A 17538-nucleotide genomic window follows, 5' to 3' on the forward strand; every position below is an offset into this window, starting at 1 on the left:
AGCAGTAAAACAAAACCAATTTACTTATTAGGCAAGATGATGTAGGGTCAAGAGAGCATGCACAGCCAGGGACAGAAAAATTAGCCAGAAAACAAAATGGTTGCAACTGCTAAAGTTCATTTAAAAAAGTTACAATCAAGAGTCATTTAATTCTGGTCAAACTCTAGAGCATAGAGTTTAAAATAAAATTAAATATTTGCTTTTACCTGAGGAGCACCATGACCACTGGCTCATTTGCCTTTTCTGGTGATTGGTATACCGAATGCAGGTAGAACTGAAAACAGACCTTCTCCCCACCCCCTCAGCACTTTCTTTAAACAAAACAAAAACAAAACTGACCAGGATGCCTTATGTTCAATTACTAAAATTATAGGTTTTAAAACTTTTCTGAAACTCTTTTGTTCAGAAATCATTTCTGCCTGAATTGCTTTCAGATTCTGATTACATTCCCTCATGTTTACCTCAGATTTTTTTGAAAGTTAAAAAAAGAAATCCCCTTCATCAAACGAGAGTAAAAACAAGGAATTCTTGTCATTCCCATTTTCTCTGAAGTACTAGAGTTCTTCCCTTCTCACTTAAAAAAAAAAAAAAATTGATCTATGTTAAAACCTATCAGTAAAGTGCCCAAGAAATCATTATGGTATGCAGCCGGGAGGGAAAAGCAGGAGAGCAAGAGCCTAATGACTATTTGGCTCTCTGTGTTCTATTTCAGAGCAGTACTGATGGAAATCACAAGAAGGTTTAGGTACCACAGTCACTCATACCTAGTTCATCCACAGATAACACCAAAAATGCTTTTTAAATAAAGTTTGCTAATTTCCTCTCGGAGGTAAATAAAACACGTTTGGGGAAGGAGAGGCTGAATGTGGGCTTCTCATCCATAAAGAGTGGTATAAAATTAAACTGGACCCAGTGTTGTGCTAGAACCATTTTAATATAATTATACATATCTGCCAAATCCAGGAAGAAAAGGTTTATGCATATATAACTTTTCCAGTTAACATCTGCAAGCATAAACGACAATGATCTCAGTTTATAAATTCATCAGGGTCAGAGCAATTGACCAATGTCTCTTTACTGCTAGGCTTACCAACAGTAAATTACAGATGAATTAGTGTCCTTTTGTTTCTCTTCTCTCACTCTCCTTGTCCAGAGACATTTTTGTTGTCAAGTTTCAGTGCAGCTCACCTCCAGCCAAAGGTAATCTTTTTGATAAGTACTCAGTTGCTCTGAATTTGCTTATAATTATAACCTATTTAATCACAGAAGAACCCCTGCAGAGGTGGAGTTCAAGGTTGCATACAATAACAGGAGATCACAGTTTTGAAGTCTAGCACAGATTAAAAACCACAGATGTACCATTTATATAAGACACACACTGATTGTCTCTTAAACTACATATTGACTCCTTATGAACATTATTTTTAAATAAAGTAGTGCATCTAGGACAATCAGTCGCACAATTCACACAGCCCTGAAAAGTTTTTCAGTGCCAACTACCAGTTGGTCATGAAACGTGAGTGAGCTTGAGACACTGTCCATTCCTAAGATTCAACCACGGATTGGCTAAAACATTGGAACACCTCTGCTTAAGAAGGCTATGTCCTGCCTTCCTTGCCCTCACAATTTAGTTTTGTTTATTTTTGGTGGTGTTTGGTTGCACATGGCTAGAATGCTTTTGATCACTTTGCAAATCAGGAAAACCAATGATCTAAAACTATGACAGGATCTTAAGTAGACTGGTTTGTCCATTTCAGGTTGCTGGTTGGTAGGCCCCTCTAAGGCCCTTCATTTTTCCTTCTATGCCTCCCGGAACATTGATCAGAAGAGGAGTCTGAGCATCATCCCATCTAACTCTTTTAACCAATGCCTGGCTAAAACTGGAATGTCCAGCCCAGTATATTTAAAAATCACCCACAAAGAGGTTCTACAGATCTTCACAAAACCTGGAATTTCCATGAGGATGTCTGATCTTTATAATCCAAGCAGTCAGCATTGAAGTTAAGCTTCCAGGAGGCAGTTTGGTCCTTATAATCCAAGCAATCAGTGGTTGAGTTAAAACCCAAGCTTGAAGCTCCATATCCCTGGGTGGAAAGAGAAGCTGGGGACTGATTGAGATGGCTGGTGACTGCATTGGTACCCATGGGGCTGAGTGTGGCCCCTGGTCCAGGAAGCTGGTGATGCATTGGGGTCAAGTAAGATCCACAGTCCATGCCCCCAAAGTAGGAAGTTGAGCCAGCATATCCTTGACTATAGCCTGAAGCCTGAGTATAGGTCATGGGATAAGACCTCTGCATGCAGGAAGAGGAGGTGGACAAGGGATCTGACAGTGGGGAGATGGAAGCTGGGCTCCAGATAGACACAGGAGCACTGCTGCTGGAAATGGCCGGGACTGAGGTGCTAGAGGGGGGAGTGAACTGGCCACTTGTTCCACTCTCTGAACTCACTTCACGAGCTGGTGATGTCTTCTTTTTTGCAGGTCTCACTTTGTTTTGACCTCCATTCTGTTGCTGCTGCTGCTGTTGGCGGCACTTAGCTCTCCGATTCTTAAACCACACCTTGAAAGGGAAAGAAATTTCTTTAAGGTGGTTTCAATAAGGACAAGAGTGGCTCCCAGATGACAGATGAGCTAAGCACACAATCTGTCCTGCCACTGAAAACCCATGATATACTTTTTATATATACCCCTGCAATTATACAAAAATGGGGAAGCTCTGTCTAAAAGCACTTCATTCCTAGCCCAGAATAATAAATCCTATGGCTAAACATGCTCCTTCTCATTTTCCTATCTCGTATTTCACTTCAAATACACATACACATAGATCCAGTGGTACTGTGGAACACTCTTATGGGGGAATAAAATGTATCTGTGTCTTTCTTTCAGAGGGAAACACAAAAGAGGTGAGAGAAAAAGATTCTGTTGTCACTATCCAAAAGGAACAGCCTAAAGGCAAAGTTTATAGTCTATCTTCCAGGGAATAACTGCTAATCACACTCTACTTTTTTCTCTCCCCTTAAAAGACTCACAAAAGAAAGCTCCAAGGAGAAGTGAATTTAAGGAGGTCTGAAAGGCACTATTTGCTGCACTCTTTATGGTAAGTGGAATGACTTGTATACAGTCTGCTGGGAGCTTGAGGACAGACTTCTCTGCTCAAGTCTGACACTGGAGTCTCTGCCTTCAGCACACGGGATTCAGTTTCCCGTACTATGTTCACTGGCTTGTCAATTTAAGCCTCTGACTAGCAACTCTGAAGATTCTCATTACCCACCTTGTTCATGTTCTGCCATGAAGGAGCCGTGTTTGGGGGGGGGGGGGGGGGCTATCAAAGAAACTGCCACCCTTTCCTGAGAGAAACCACAGATATTTTCCGAGCAACAGGTCCTTAGCAGTCTTCTTGAGTGAGGTCAACATATATGGGTGTGTTAACTGGGCTACCAAGGCTGAGCCTATCACCCACCCAGAGCCTTTTATTTTCTTTCAGTGAAGACCTGAGTTCAAGCTTCACAAATGCTAAAACTTCTCCCATCTTACTTTGAAAAGTCTTTTTCCTGGTTTGCAGTTCACACTGATACGTCCTAGCTGAAGTGGAGTCTCGGGGATGTGTGTATATGTGTGTGTGTTCAGGGGCTGAACATTTCTTTACAGAGAACTCTATATGGTGCTTGCATTTCAGAGAAGTTGGAGATTCCTTTTCCCTCTCCAGCCTCAGGTCAAGTTAAAGGAGGTGAGGGAGTGTCAATGAGGATATTGAACTGATATTTTATCTGCTAAATGGGTCAGAGCTAACAAATTCTGTTCAATCACTAAAAAGTTAAAGACGACACTTTTATTGTGTAATTTCTTTGGTAAGAGCACCAGGGGCTTCCACAGCCTGGCCTTACCGTACCCAACTGACATGTGACCTTGAGCAAGTCATTTATTCCATTTCTTTCACCTGTAAAAAATACTGTGACTATCCAGGAGCTAAGCTGCTTTCACCCCTACAAGTAGATGAAAATGGGGTAGGATTTCCACGTGGGGGAAAAGGAAGTATTAAAATATTAAGTAACTGTCCTTGAAATCTTCTCCCGGCTGAGTACCCAAGAGCTCTAGAATTGTGCTTTATTACTGCAGCTAAATCATTGCCTTACCTTACAGCCAGAAGGCTGTCGCTTCTAAGATTGGGTGGGCGTTGGGGGGGGGAGGGGTGTAGTAATCAGGCACGTGAAGGGGCCTTAGAAGAGTTTACTGGCCTCCAGTGGAGCGCTCAGTTTCAAGCCTTCCTTTGGTCCTCTTTAAGACCTGGGACTCTCCTGGGTCCTCAACATACACCGTGCTTAGGGGAGGGGTGGCACAGTCAGGAAGAATGGTTCTATCTACGTCTGCCCTACCTGCACCCTGGACTCGGGCAAGTTGATTTTCAGCGCCACCTCCTCCCGCATGAAGATGTCTGGGTACCGGGTCTTAGCAAATAGAGCTTCCAGCACGTCTAGCTGTGCCCGGGTGAACGTCGTCCTCTCCCGGCGCTGTTTTCGGGGAGTGGCTGCGGGACAAGAAGCCCAGGGCCCTTTAGGGTGGGGGAGCAGTTTCTCAGTCATAGGGGTCTCTGCGGGAACACCCCCGACCCCCCCAGTCCCCCAGTCCCAGCACTTCCCTCGTCCTCCCAGCCAGGCAATCCGGAGCCTAGCAGTGTCCCCCCCACCCCCACCCCGCCTCGGCTAGGCTCTTCCAGCAAACACTGGATAGCAAGACACACACTATGCCCCCCCTTCCAGGGGAGAACCCCCCTCCACCTGACGTTGGAGACTGCTCCAGCCAGAGTGGCTTTTCCACAGATAACACATCAAATAAAAGAAAGACAAAATCCAACCCCCCCATGAACCCCTAAACCAAAACACACAAACAAAAATCCATTCTGTGAAGTCAGAGGATCCCCGAGGACTGCAGTTTGGATTAATGGGGCTTTTTAAGACTCCAAGGGCCTTTGTTCCTCCATCTTTAAAATGGGGGCATATTTAAAACTTCTACGGGGATTTAAAAAAACAAAATAAACCAAAAACTAAACAAAACCCCCCAGATCTGATTGGAAAGGAAAGCACCCATATCCAGGGTAAATCACACCTCTAGGCATTACAGGCAAAAGGCCTGGGGATCAGAGAGGAAGCCCAGGCATGGTGGGGAGAATTTACGAGGAGAGACCCAGCTTCTCCAGAGGGCACTTCTGAAGAACTAGGCTTTGAGATATGGGTGGAGGGAGTGACCTTCCATCCCCCCATCCCCTCACTGCGGTGTGTCCCCCAAGTACTCCAATTAAGAGTAACGCATTGTGAGTTTCTGCGTTTCTGCAAGTGTTGCGGCACCCACCTATTCCCTCCAGCCCCTAGTCTTCCCTCCGGCCGGTAAATGCCCTGTGGCTCTGAGCTGCTTCTTAGAATGAAAACCCAGTGGGGACACCACACTTGGAGCTGGAGGGGGGCAGCAGGACTATCAGCCCCAGTGCTCCGAGGGAAAAGGTGTCACATCCCCGTGGGGCGGGCGTGGGGAAAGGCAGAGCAAGAGTACTGCAAGGCTCACTTACCCGGGTAGCCCACTGAAGGGTGCAGCAAGTCCATGCCTGAAGTGGTCAGACTCAGCCCATTGACTGCGTAAGGCGGTTGCTTAAGATAAGACATCATGCTAAGGTTGTTTGGAGGTGCAAAATCAGCCCAAATCGGGGGGACCCAGCCAGAAGGTCTCGCTTCGCCAAGAGTGGTCAGATTCAGGATCCTTGGTGTGTGGGTTGGGAGCAGTTGAACTATGGATAAAGCAAACAAACAAACAGAGGTGCTGGTTTACTGCTTCGCAGGCGGCAGCTCTTCCACGTTCCACCACTAACTTAAAAAAAAACCCTGGGCTAGGCAAGGTAGAGGCTTTTAAAGGACTTGCAACCCACCCCCACCCCCACCCCCAGCTGCTCTGGAACTAGAAGGGATGGAGAGAGACCAGATAAACCTGTCTTCCCCACCCCCACCCTAAACTTAAAAAAAAAAAAAAAAAAGTACCAAAAGAAAGCAATTACAATCTGCCTTCCCCGAAGAACAAAACCCCATGCCTTCAAATGCACACATTGCATTCCTATCCCTACATTTGCATAGGACTCATTGGCTGGCACTAGCTAATTGTCTCAAACAAAACTTGATTGGGGCCATTTGCAGAGACAAAGAACTCTTTGGCTAAATAAATAATGCTGATAACAAAGCCCATTGGTGAGAAACAAAGAAACAATTCAAGAAATCTACCTCTCCCCAGACTGTTGCCTTTCCAAGGCAAATTTTAATTACCTTAGCTTTTTACCACTTTTAACTGCTGTGAACCTAAAATGTCAGTGCATTTAACATCTAAAATACCAACTTGCTAATCGACAAACTTGAGAAAACTGCTCAATCGCTATTACTTCACATTTGAAGTCATTTCCAGTAATCATTTTCACCTAATTAGTAGTCTGGGTAATTAGATTTTGAGGTAAGTAACAGATTTATTAAGGTTTTGGAGGACCTTGATTATGTGTCTAAAGAACTAAAGCTAAACAAACAAGTATTTAACTTTTAATCGACACCCATCAAATATTTAAACATACTGCAAAAAAAAGTCTTAAAGATTGGCACGAGGTTTGCTAGAAATTCTGAAGTTAGAATCCCACCAATCAGATAATGACAGGCCCCCACATTTGCAAGTAGAAAGGGTGTGCATTTGTAGTGCAAGCCGCTTCCATGTTGATTTTGATGTCGTGGAGGCTGCAGATCCTGCGGGAGGCAAATTTTCAGGCATTTGGGTCCTCAGCAACTAAAGCAGAGTTTCTTGTTAATTCCGGCTGCTTTTTGCACATTTTAGTTTTGAAGAAAGTAGATACACAAACACCCAAAGTTGTGAAACTAATAGAATTTCTCCCTACCTTTCAAGCTTCCTACAATCCTATAAGAAAAAGAGCTCAGAGAGGCAAAAGAAAGGAAGAAAAAGAAAAGTTATTTACTTTCTTCAGCTGAGTGTTTCTCACTGCTCCAAGCAAAGGGATCCAAAATGGATGTTAATATGGGCTGGCAGTTTTCAAGTCTGGCTTTTATTTGCCTAAGAAATGGCACTTATCCTGCAAGGATCTCTACTTTGCAACTTTGACACTATGAAAGATTGCTTCAAAATGGCGGATACAAGATTAGAAGTTCCTTCTTACTTTGACAAAGGTCCTACTGAGTTTTCAGGATTGGATTTTCATATTTACATTGCTTTAGAAATCAAGACACAAAATTCCACAAATGGAACTCAGTTATTGCCACTTCTTCCTGATTTAAAGTCATAGCACAAAAATCATGCTTTTCCACCCCAGATCTAAATCAGTGTGATTTTATAAATACCCTTCTCGGAGGAATTTGGACTGTCTCATCAATAAAACTAATTTAGTTGCTGCTATAACAAAGACTCGCTATTTTCTGCGCTCTTTTCAAGATATATTCAGATGCTGTGGAAATAATATTGCTTTAAAATACAGTCTATTTATCTAAATAGCCTATAAGCTGGAGTTCTCTTGTGTTTGATACAGTATGTTGGAAAAGTTATGAAGTACTATAGAAAAAAACTAAAACCATAGCACATGCACACATGAGAAATACAAAATTGTTCTTACATGCAGAGCTCTCACCCAGTTCGAAAGTCTGATTCAGAAAATGGCACATTCCAATATAAACAGCAGTAAGGGATAGAAAACACCAGGCAAAGGGCCTTCTTGAAGCGCCTTTGCCCTTGCCATCGCAAAAATCAGTAAAATTTAGGGATAAACGGTCTCTGCATTTACTACTGTATGCATCTTTAAAAGAACAAGAAAAGTACCCCCAAACAAAACTACTAAGTCCTCTCCGCAGCAGGTCTAGGTATGCATTCACCGAAGAAGCGGCCACAGGCCCTTCCATCTAACTTCCAAAGTCCCCAAAGAACACCTTTCTCCCTTTCTCTCTAAGCCGAGCCCAGAAGGGCAAACAGAAATACCCTTTCAAAAATATAAGCTTCACTCTGATTGCTCCTGAGGTGGTCGCTGGAGAACTCCTACCTACGGGAGCGGGTGACGGTCGCTGTGCGAGTCCCCGCAGCTGGTGGGCGCCCGCACCTCCGGGCGCGAGTGCCTCGGTCCGGCGTCCCTGCCCGGCAGCCCCGCAGTCCTGGCGCCCCAGGTCCGGCTCCACTGCCCGCCCCGGCCCGCGCCGCCTTATATCTAACGGTCAATTCGTGCAATCTGTCGCTCTTCCCCCCTCCCCCGCATCTCCCCCCGTGTGTGTGTGTGTGTGTGGGGGGGGTGTTCTTCCAAGGAGCCCATCTACCAGTTGCTGTGTCCTCGCTCAATAATAATTACCTCGTCCAAGAATTAATTATAATAAATGTTTTCTTGATAAACTAACGAGATAATCCGAGGGGCACACGTCCCTTAATTACAGGCCGCCGTGCTCAGCTCTGCTTCTCGTCCGGGCTGATTAATTTTCTGCATGATGGAAAAGAAACAAAACTACGCGGACTGGCGACTGGCCTGTGGCTCGGAAGACAGCGAAGAGCGCGAGGAGGGAAAGAATGAGGAGAGATGTGGGCACCGCGGAAACCGCCGGCGCGGGCCTCCCTCCCAGGCGAACTCCAGTGAAAGTTTCTGGCCTCAGGGAATCGAACAGCGCTGCCACCCGCGAGGGGGGGGAGGAAGAAACGTGCCAAAAGGGTTGGCCTTGGCTATTAATTATGGTGAGGAAAAAGCCGCAGTGTTAGCGCTTTGAGGAGAGGTCTGGGTGTCTACCTTCCTTTGGGGGGAGGAGTTTCCTCTCCAACTCGTCCCCTGTGCTAATAACTTTTGGTGCCTGGAAGAAGTCCCCAAGTGAGCGGGACAAATCCTGACCCCGAAAGCTCGAGGATGGAGGGGAGGATTTCCTGGAGCGACTTCCCCCGTCCCCTCCCCAAGTCATCCACCACTCGAGGGTCGACGCAGCTCGGCCTTCTGTCCCACACCCCACTTCTGTCTGAAACGGAGGAAAAAGCCAACGCGGTGAAGTTCTGACGGGGGACTTGGATTTCAAAAAATGTGTTCTGAAATCGGACTGTGTGATTTCAAGAGCCACTTGAACGCATCAACACGAAGACTTCTTTGGAGTTGGCGGCGTGACACGTCGCAGAGGCAGGTTGCTATCGGAGACCTGATGGTACTCCCCGGGCGGACCGAGAACGGAGGCTGGGCCTCAAGGCACCCCTCGACCTCGGCCCGGCCGGGTCCGGCCCCACAACACCCGGTTGTCCCGAGTCCGGGAGGGGAGCGCGCGGGTGCGCACGCAGGCCCTGGCTCTGCCCAGGGTCCAGAACCGCCGAGGGGCCGCCTTCCCCAGTGTAAGGATTCCCGCCCCGTCCCCGCCGCGGCCTCGGGCGGAGCAGGGGCCACTCACCAACAATTCAGCCAGCCCCAGGTGCTCGCGGAGGGCTGCACAGGGCGGGCTCGGAACTTCCCGGGCTAAATCACATAGCAAAACGACTCTCCTGCTTTTGCACGGCCTGGCGACCCGAGACTGGGACCACGACAACCGGGGATGGGGGAGTTACTGCACTCCCAGCTTATTTTGGGGGGGCGGGGAGGAAAGTGATGATCAAAAAGGAAAAGGGGACCTAGTGGTCATTGCAAGAGGCCGAGAACGAAGGGCGAATCTTGGTGAGCTGCTCTTGGCTCTGGGGAAAGGGGACCGGAAAAAGAGAGGCGAGTGCCGGGCGGAGGAGCTCCCGGCAGCTCCACGCCTCCTCGGTTATCCGCTCGGGTTTCCTCTCACGTTCACAAGGGACAAGCAGGGGGCTCGAGCTGCGACCGTCCTCACTCTCAGATCCGAGAGCGAGTGGGGCTCGGGGCACGCCGGCCCTAGAAGACGGCTGTCTTATCATCATCATTATTATCATCCATCCATCTAGCTACATCTGCATCTTTTTGTCTGTGACTCTGAAAATGTCCTTGAGATCAGTGCAAATGACCCAACCACATCTGAGGGCCCAAACGCAAAATAGCAGGGAGAAATGGGCGTTGACATAAAACAAAACCACAAACAAAACCCGGCCCAAACACCCCACATTAGCCTCTCAGGGTTTCCACGACGTTTGGCGGAAGCGGCGACCCCAGGAGCGCGCTGCCTCCCCTCCTCCCACTCCCGCCCTCACCTCCAGATCATACATTTTTCGCAGTGATCGTTACTACACCTAAAAAATTTACGAGGGATTAAAATACAGCATGCTTCAGAACTCCACGTTCGCGGAAGTGTGTATCAGTCGGTCTATTGGAGGTACCGGGGCCATGGTGGTCAGAGGGGCACATGGGTATAGACAGGCAGACAAGACAGACGGACACTTACCTTACAGCCGCATGGGAAGTTAGAAAAAAATTAAATTATCCTTCAAAATTCCAAATAGCCCGCTATCCTAAAAGAAATCAAGAGCATTGAGTTAGAAAGCTTGCAGTCTTCACCCCTCCATAAAAAGCCAAACAACGAAAAAATATTTTAAAGAATAGAAAATGACGAAAGTAGCTCGAGTTCAAAACACGCATGGGCCCATCTGTGATACATACAAAGTAGACGTGATGAGGGCTGCTCTAGCGATTTTTATTTTTAATAACAGTGGAGGCTGAGTTGGAGCTGAGGTCGGTTCCGCTCTCAGGGAGATTTGCTGAGAAAGCGCCTCTCTGGCAACTTTTTGACGCAAACTCTCCAACCAATGGCAGGGAGAGAATGATTGACACATCTAAGCCAGAGGGAAAATAATAAAAACACACAACAGGGGGAGGAAAACAGGCCGCTGCTGCACGGGGGGACGAGCAGGCAACAAATCCAGGCCTCCGACATTACCAGAATGTTCTTGAAAGACACTGGGCTCCGTTAAAATATACATTATGGGCCGGAGCATGTGAACTAATTGTATAATTAAAATGATGGACAGGGAGGCCTCCCTTACCTTTCTTCTCCTTTTCTTCTTTTCCTTCCTTTCCTTCCCCTCCCCCCCTTTTTGTTTTGTTTTGATTTTAGGGAAAGGGAGAAAGGAAACCCATACAATAAGCTGGAAAGATAAAAAATATTTAGGTAAACGCCATAGAAGAGCCAGGGTGGAGGTAACTGGGTTATGACATTCAACGCCAGCTATAAGCATGTAGATCAAATGCAAAAAACAAGTCAGGCTGAAGCCTAAAACCACCGCTATGAGGTTTTAACCAGGGTCAGACCACGCTGAGGGCCAGAAAGGGTGAAAATAGGAGGCCTGGGAGTGAGGTGTGGGCGTGCAGGCAAGAGAAAGACAGATACACAAGTCCAAGAACAAACTATTTTCAAAAACTCCGTGTCTCTCCCACTCGTTGCGCCCTTCTATATATTCCCTGGTCCCCGAAGCCGGAGACTCGGAACTCCTGGTATCCGCGCAGGGGTTTTAGAGTTTGAAGGAACCCAAGACAGGCTGCAAAGAGCACGAGCCGGGAAATCTAACTCCAGGGACGGTTTGGGGAGACAACGGGAGCCAGGTCAGGATTCGGGGATGGAAGTGGGGTCTGGCTGGACACCCGGGGAGGGAGCGAACGCAGGAGGCCCGCGCTGGAAACCGTTTCCGTGTTAAAACAAACGCTACTCCATGCCCGCCGGCGGGGCCTGGAGCTAACAGCCCACGCGGCCGGAGCCGGGGGCTGCGAGCCCGGAGGCGGGAGAGTGGCGGCACCAGGGGACCCGAGCCAGAGAGCGAACACCAGCCTCACTTTAATGCCTGGCACAGAGAGCGGGGCCCGACAGCTTTCAAACTGATCTGAGTCCCTAGAAAAGCAGAAGCAGATTGGGCGGGGATGGGGGAGGCACAAGAGGACCGGCTGAGGGTGTGTGAGTGGTGGTGGGGGGAGCAGAAGACATTTCTTCCCTCACAACTTCCAATGCCGGAGAAGAAAAATAAAATCTTTCTAAACACCCTCCCCCTTCCACCACCACCGCCACCACCACCACCACCACCACCACCACCACCACCACCACCACGGCAAGTGGGCCCAAAGAAACAGCTCGCTGCCTTTAATTTGGGGACCTATGTTAATGAAGTTGGTAATTAATTCGTCGCTTTGTTGTCGGTTCTTATACTGTATGTGTAATCAAATGTGGCCGTCCTTGGGATTTACAGCAATTAACGAATTACGGGAGTGCGCACGAGGCAGCGAGCGCTCGGCAGCCCGGCTGGGCTCTGGCTCCGGCTCGGCCTGGGGCTGGGCACTCGGCGGCCGAGGCCAGCCTCGCAGGTGTTTCTAGAGCTTTGGGCCCCCGCGTCCCAGCGAGACCCCGAGAGGCCCAGGGTCTGCCCAGCAACTCCCGAGCCCTCAACGCCCGCTCCAGTCCGAAGAGACCCACTGGCTGTCGCGTTCCCAGGAGTCGCGACTTTCTGGGGTGCCGGGCTGAGGGGGGAGGGTGAGTACAGACCTTTTTTCCCTCACCCCGCCCCCACTGTACTGGAACACCTGGCGATCGCCCCCCCCCCATCCCGCCCCACGGCCTTTAATTGGGGGAGGGAGGAGAGAGTGACAAATGCCCTAGGCGGTCTGGCCCATTGGTTGGGAGCACTTGGCCAGAGTCACAGTACTTTCCGTGAAGGAAGGGCAAATCCACCCAGATCCCATGAGCGAGAGCCTCCTTTCTACCCCGAGAAAAGACAGTGTTTCTCCCAATTTGATCGCAGTGATGTTTAAAGCATCAAAGAACGAAAAAGAAAAATGGACGTTGTGCGTCTGGTGGAGGGGAAGGGCCGGAGGGAGGCCTTGGGGACAGTGGGGGTGGGGGGGTGTGTGGAGAAATATCAGGACACGCACTTGTGATCTCCACGAAGTATGGGAAGCATTTTGGACTGGGAGAGCTATCTGCTGTGGGGTCCAGTGTTGTGGGAAAACCCTCAAGACCTACGTAGAGGTTTGTGGTGTCTTCTCAGTTGGCGGGGCGGGGGTGGGGGGGCAGCTGAATCTCCCTGAAAATTCCCGGGTTCTGTGCGACAAGGGCAGATTTCGGCGCCGTGGGGCGTGGGAGGGCTTTTCCCTTTACAGCGGCTGGGAGCAGAGAGCTCTCGCTTCTCCTTTGCCCTTTAGTCTAATAACTTCGCAGAAATGCAGGACCAATAAACCACGAGTTGGAAATGGACAGTGTTAAATAAACAAGGGTCTCTTTAAAATTCTCATCCACTTCAGATGTCTAAAGGAAGATTGTGATGATTTTGTCACGGTTTGGTAAATTTACCCCTTTAAGAGGCTTTCATAAATCCCAGAACACACCTTCAGCCAGATTTGAATATAGATTTAGGTTTTAAAACCCAGAAGCTGGAAACGCCGCTTTATCAAAGAGAATTTCCCTTTAGCTTAGCAATGTGCTGAAGCTCTTAAAAGATTGGATCTGAGAGAGAGAGAGAGACAGAGAGAGAGAGACAGAGAGACAGAGAGACAGGAGAAAGAGAACTAGAGACAGGCAGACAGGGGGGAAAAAAAGACTTTCTTTTTCTTTCTAGAGGAATTCTGCCCAGACTCTGCCGCAGTTGGTAGCAAGAAAGCTTTCTCCTGGGTGTCTCCTGGAAAAGTTGCAAAATTGCTCTTCACCTGTAAGAACATGCTCTTTATCATCCAGTCTCTTCTTGTCAATTTGGAAATTGCAGAGAGCCCGGCTCAGGTACAGTCCCCACAAACCCTATTCTAGGTCAGGACAAAAGCCACTGGTTTGGGGGGGGGGGAGTGGGGGGTTGGGCTCTTGTACTGAAAACCATAAAGGCTTGGTGGGAGAAAGACTCCTTGGATGAAAAGTCTAACTCTTGATTTTCAGTAAGTCCTTGAACTTCCAATATACTTACTATGTGGTCATTATATTTTCGCTGCTCATGTTTAACTTTTTTCCCCTACATCCTGTGTCTTTAAATTTTTTATTTTCCATGAGTCTGACTTATGGCAGGGAGCATGCTTTGTGTTTTTAAGTAATTTTCATTAACAAGTAGATGGTTTTTAATTGCCATGAGTACAATTATCTTGCTATGAATATGAGACATAAGTCTTCAGAAGCGAAATTAAAGAAAATCAGTACACAGGGAATTAAATTATTTGTCAGAGCTTGCATGCAGTTTCCAAAATATGGCCGATATTCATATTTTGCAATCTAAATTGATGTCTTGTGCTAGCTGGACTTACTTTCTCCACCCCATATGCCAGGCCAGTTTAAAATATTCTAAACTTTCCCCCAAGTTTTTTAGCTATGGTGCTTGTGTGTGGTGGGGGGTGTGTGTGGGGAGGGAAAGGAGTGGGAAGAGGAAGGAGAAAGATTTCAGGATTCTTCCAAGCTAATTAAAAAAGAAGAAGAACAAAACCCATATTCCGTGAGAACACAGCCTCTCAGGGGGAAAGGAGCCAGTTAGACTCCCTGAACACTTACTTCAGAAATATGAAGATTAATTTCCAATCTTTTCAGCGATTCAGTGGACAGTAGGGGACCACATCTTGCCTTAGAACTGCCACGATACTTAGAAAGAAGTCATTTTTCATTAGGTTTTTAGATATGTCTTTATTAAAAACTTTGACAAGATTAACTTTAATTAATTTTTTAACGAGGGTTAAAGATTGGCAATGCAGGCAGAATTTGGAGGGAAACAGAAGGCAATAGATCACTTGTGAATTAAGCTTGGGTTGCTTATTCCCTGCATTACGACTGCCTCAGAAAAGAGGGTAAGAGAGAAAGAAACAACTTCAAAGATAGGATTGTGCTGTCTTGATAAAAGAGTAGGAGGCAAATTCCAAATGCAGAAAAGAGGAAAAGAGGACCGTGTTGTTCCGGAATGAAACGGATTAAGATTGTGTGACAAGTGCGAGATGTGGGGCTGGGAGACATTTATGAGCTGAGTGTGAGCTGGGAGCTCTGCGTCTGTCCCTGAGCATGTGGGGACCAAGGGTGTGTGCAGAGCAAGGTTAAGGTGGGGGATGAGAAGGGCTCCTGTGAGTGTGAGAGCCGGAGAGCAATATGTGGGGTGTGAGTGTGCATGTGGGGGTGTGTTAGGAGGGTGTGGATGGGAATGTGGGTGGATTGATGAAGGGTGGTAGCTGTCAGCTTATATAATTTTCATCTGTTCCTGAACTTTCCTTGAAATCAATGCTACTGCAGGCAGTAGCATTGAGCTTGCAGAGCTGATATAAAACAACCATTACAGTCCAATATCTTGCCTGTTTGCAAACTTCATTTAAAAGTGGGGGGAAAAAAGGCCCAGGAATGGTTTTGTAAGAAAAGGAAAAAAGAAGAAAAGAAAACCGCAGTGAAGCTTTAAACTAGTTTGGATAAATCTCTAATCTTTTATTTGTAACCTTTTACAAGCTTTATTTCCCGTATATGAAAAGCTTCTTTTATATGGGCACGACAGACTTTTCCTTTGGATTTTTAATTAGAGCCCATCAATTGTAGCCATATTTAAGAATCAATATAAAGTAATCCTTCGAGATGGGATAAGGTTTTAATCGAAAATCTAATTTCCCACTCTTTGCAGATCATTTTGAGGGGCTGGTTGATTAAAAAAGAGTTCAATTTTTAAAAGACCTAACACCTAAAACCTGGAAAGATCATGTCCGCAAAAAAAGCAAGTGATGTTGTTTTACAAAGAAAAAAGTCTGGCTCTTGTTGGGAACTTCTTTCTTCTATTTAGAAGAATTTGACTTATTTTTTTTTTTTCTCAAACAGTACTCTCTAATGTGGCTCCTATGAAGGTATTCACATTGAATGGGAGAGGGAAAAAAAAAAAAAGAATTGTTTATCTAAAACAGTATTTCACATACAAAAGATAGCAACTTAAATTTTTTTATTAACAAAGAAAACATAGATCTTGACAGATCTTTCTCAGGACAAGCTAAAAAATTTCCAAGATTAGAAAATAAATAGCACATTTAAAATTTTTGTTCATGGATGCAAACTTTCCACTTTCACATCTAGGAATGAATACTTCCAACCGATTTTTAAACTTCAATATTACAATTTTGCAATTTTAATTTCCTTACAATTGAAAAGTTGCCTATAAGAAAGCGTGGAATTTTAAACAGTTTTACCAGATTCACTAGCTTTCAATTTGTCTTTTTTTTTGTTTTGAAGGAAAAAAAATGAAAGGAAGAAGGGGAGCAAATAAAAACTAAATTGTAGGTGCACAGCCCAGACATTTTTTTGCTTCTTATTAATCAAGCTGAGGTATTTATTTTAAAAACCGCACATTATCTAACTGGGCATAGTGCATTTGCAGCAAACACCACCGTTCTACTTTATGATTTACAAATCATCTCTAAACTAGAAGAGATTCCCCCAAAAAGTTTATAGGTGCATTTTCAGACATTCACTGACTTGTTTTTATTGTTGTATCTGTTAAATGCGTTTCAAAAAAAAAAAAAAAAAGAACTCATCGTATTTGCTTTTTAAAATCTGAATGAAGCGATTTGAGCATATTTGATACTCATTCTTTTCTTTTATCCGCAGAAATTTCAATTTATTTAAAAGCCTGGCGTTTAATGCACTACACAAGCGCATAAATTTTAGAGAAACTCTCTTGTATTTCTCTGTAATCGCGTCTAATGAAAACCTGGGATTTTCCATTATTTAAAAAAAATGTGAAAATATAATGCATCTTCATTAGGAAAATTGACTGCTGTGCTCACGACAGTTCTTAATTGAAAAGGCAACCTATTTTAATGGTGTGGTTGAGAAGAAGATTACATACTTTATCCAAACACAAAGACAATTAATAATGAGAAGCGGGCTGCTGCCATTAACTCTAATGCAGTTGCATCAATGTCAGTGAGAAGGGCTCATACCTGAGGTACATGGTGCACACTCCCCCGGCTCCCTCCTTCCCAATTCACCCACTCCTTAATTTGGGTTTCTTAAGCAAGCGCCTGGACAGGCTGTGATGCGGCGGGCTAGTGCCTGGCAAATGAGGCGCGGGGCCAGGCTCCCCTTCCCGCGGGTTGCGCAGTCCCAGGCAGCGCCGCCCGGCCGCAGTCGCCCTGGCTGCGTGTTGTCTCCGCGCACACCTCGCGCCCTCCCGCCTGTGCGCGGAGCCGGGCCAGGGCAGCCGCGGCCCCCACGCGCTGAGGGCTTTGGAGACCCAAGGCTACCTGGTACATGTAAGAAGTTCCCCCAAAAGGACTGGCCCGCCTCGGAATCTGGGAGCTGCTTTGATTCACTTAAAACAGAAGGGTCTTGGGGGAGGGAAAAACTTAAAATTGAGAGTGCGGTGGGACGTCTGGGTGCAAATGGTCATCTGGCAAATCCACCAAGTTTTACAAAGCGCCCTTCTGCAACTCTGGCCGGGAGAGCGAAGAGTGCGTGTATGCGTGTGCGCGCGCTCCTGTGTCTCCGTGTGTGTGTGTGTGTGTGTGTGTGTGTGTGCGCGCTCGCGCGTGCGTGTGTGTTGCATGGGGGTTGGGGGGGATCCCGACCTTCCCTAGGTTCGAGCACGCCTGGACTCCAGCCTAGGAGATGGGGAGGAGGAGGCAGCCACCTCCCGTTTTTTTTCTTTTC

The 17538-nt window shown here is 46.6% G+C and overlaps 1 protein-coding gene across 2 annotated transcripts; it reads right to left on the reverse strand.

Moving 5' to 3' along the window:
- Nucleotides 1-1129: 1129 nt before the first annotated feature.
- On the reverse strand, nucleotides 1130-10674 carry OTX2 (orthodenticle homeobox 2). Of its 2 annotated transcripts, none has more exons than XM_059182178.1 (5): nucleotides 10581-10674; nucleotides 10366-10432; nucleotides 5559-5774; nucleotides 4372-4523; nucleotides 1130-2558 (listed from the first exon to the last, which is right to left on the reverse strand). In XM_059182178.1, the coding sequence occupies exons 3-5, from the start codon at nucleotides 5653-5655 to the stop codon at nucleotides 1938-1940; spliced, it is 870 nt and encodes a 289-aa protein (XP_059038161.1). In that variant the 5' UTR covers nucleotides 5656-5774; nucleotides 10366-10432; nucleotides 10581-10674; the 3' UTR covers nucleotides 1130-1937. The 2 variants fall into 2 exon arrangements, with proteins under 2 accessions (XP_059038161.1, XP_059038160.1); XM_059182177.1 differs by having other exon boundaries at nucleotides 4372-4547.
- Nucleotides 10675-17538: the final 6864 nt, after the last annotated feature.

This window comes from Mustela lutreola, chromosome 7, assembly GCF_030435805.1.
Source record: "Mustela lutreola isolate mMusLut2 chromosome 7, mMusLut2.pri, whole genome shotgun sequence".
NCBI lineage: Eukaryota > Metazoa > Chordata > Mammalia > Carnivora > Mustelidae > Mustela > Mustela lutreola.

Bases quoted from the DNA above. Each gene is read 5' to 3' on its own strand.
- OTX2 (XM_059182177.1), bottom strand. From the start codon at position 5,655: ATGATGTCTTATCTTAAGCAACCGCCTTACGCAGTCAATGGGCTGAGT. The intron at 4,548-5,558 runs GTAAGTGAGCCT...CCCACCCTAAAG, and splicing joins CCCTTCAGTGGGCTACCCGG to GGCCCTGGGCTTCTTGTCCC. The intron at 2,559-4,371 runs GTAGGGCAGACG...TTCCCTTTCAAG, and splicing joins TGCCCGAGTCCAGGGTGCAG to GTGTGGTTTAAGAATCGGAG.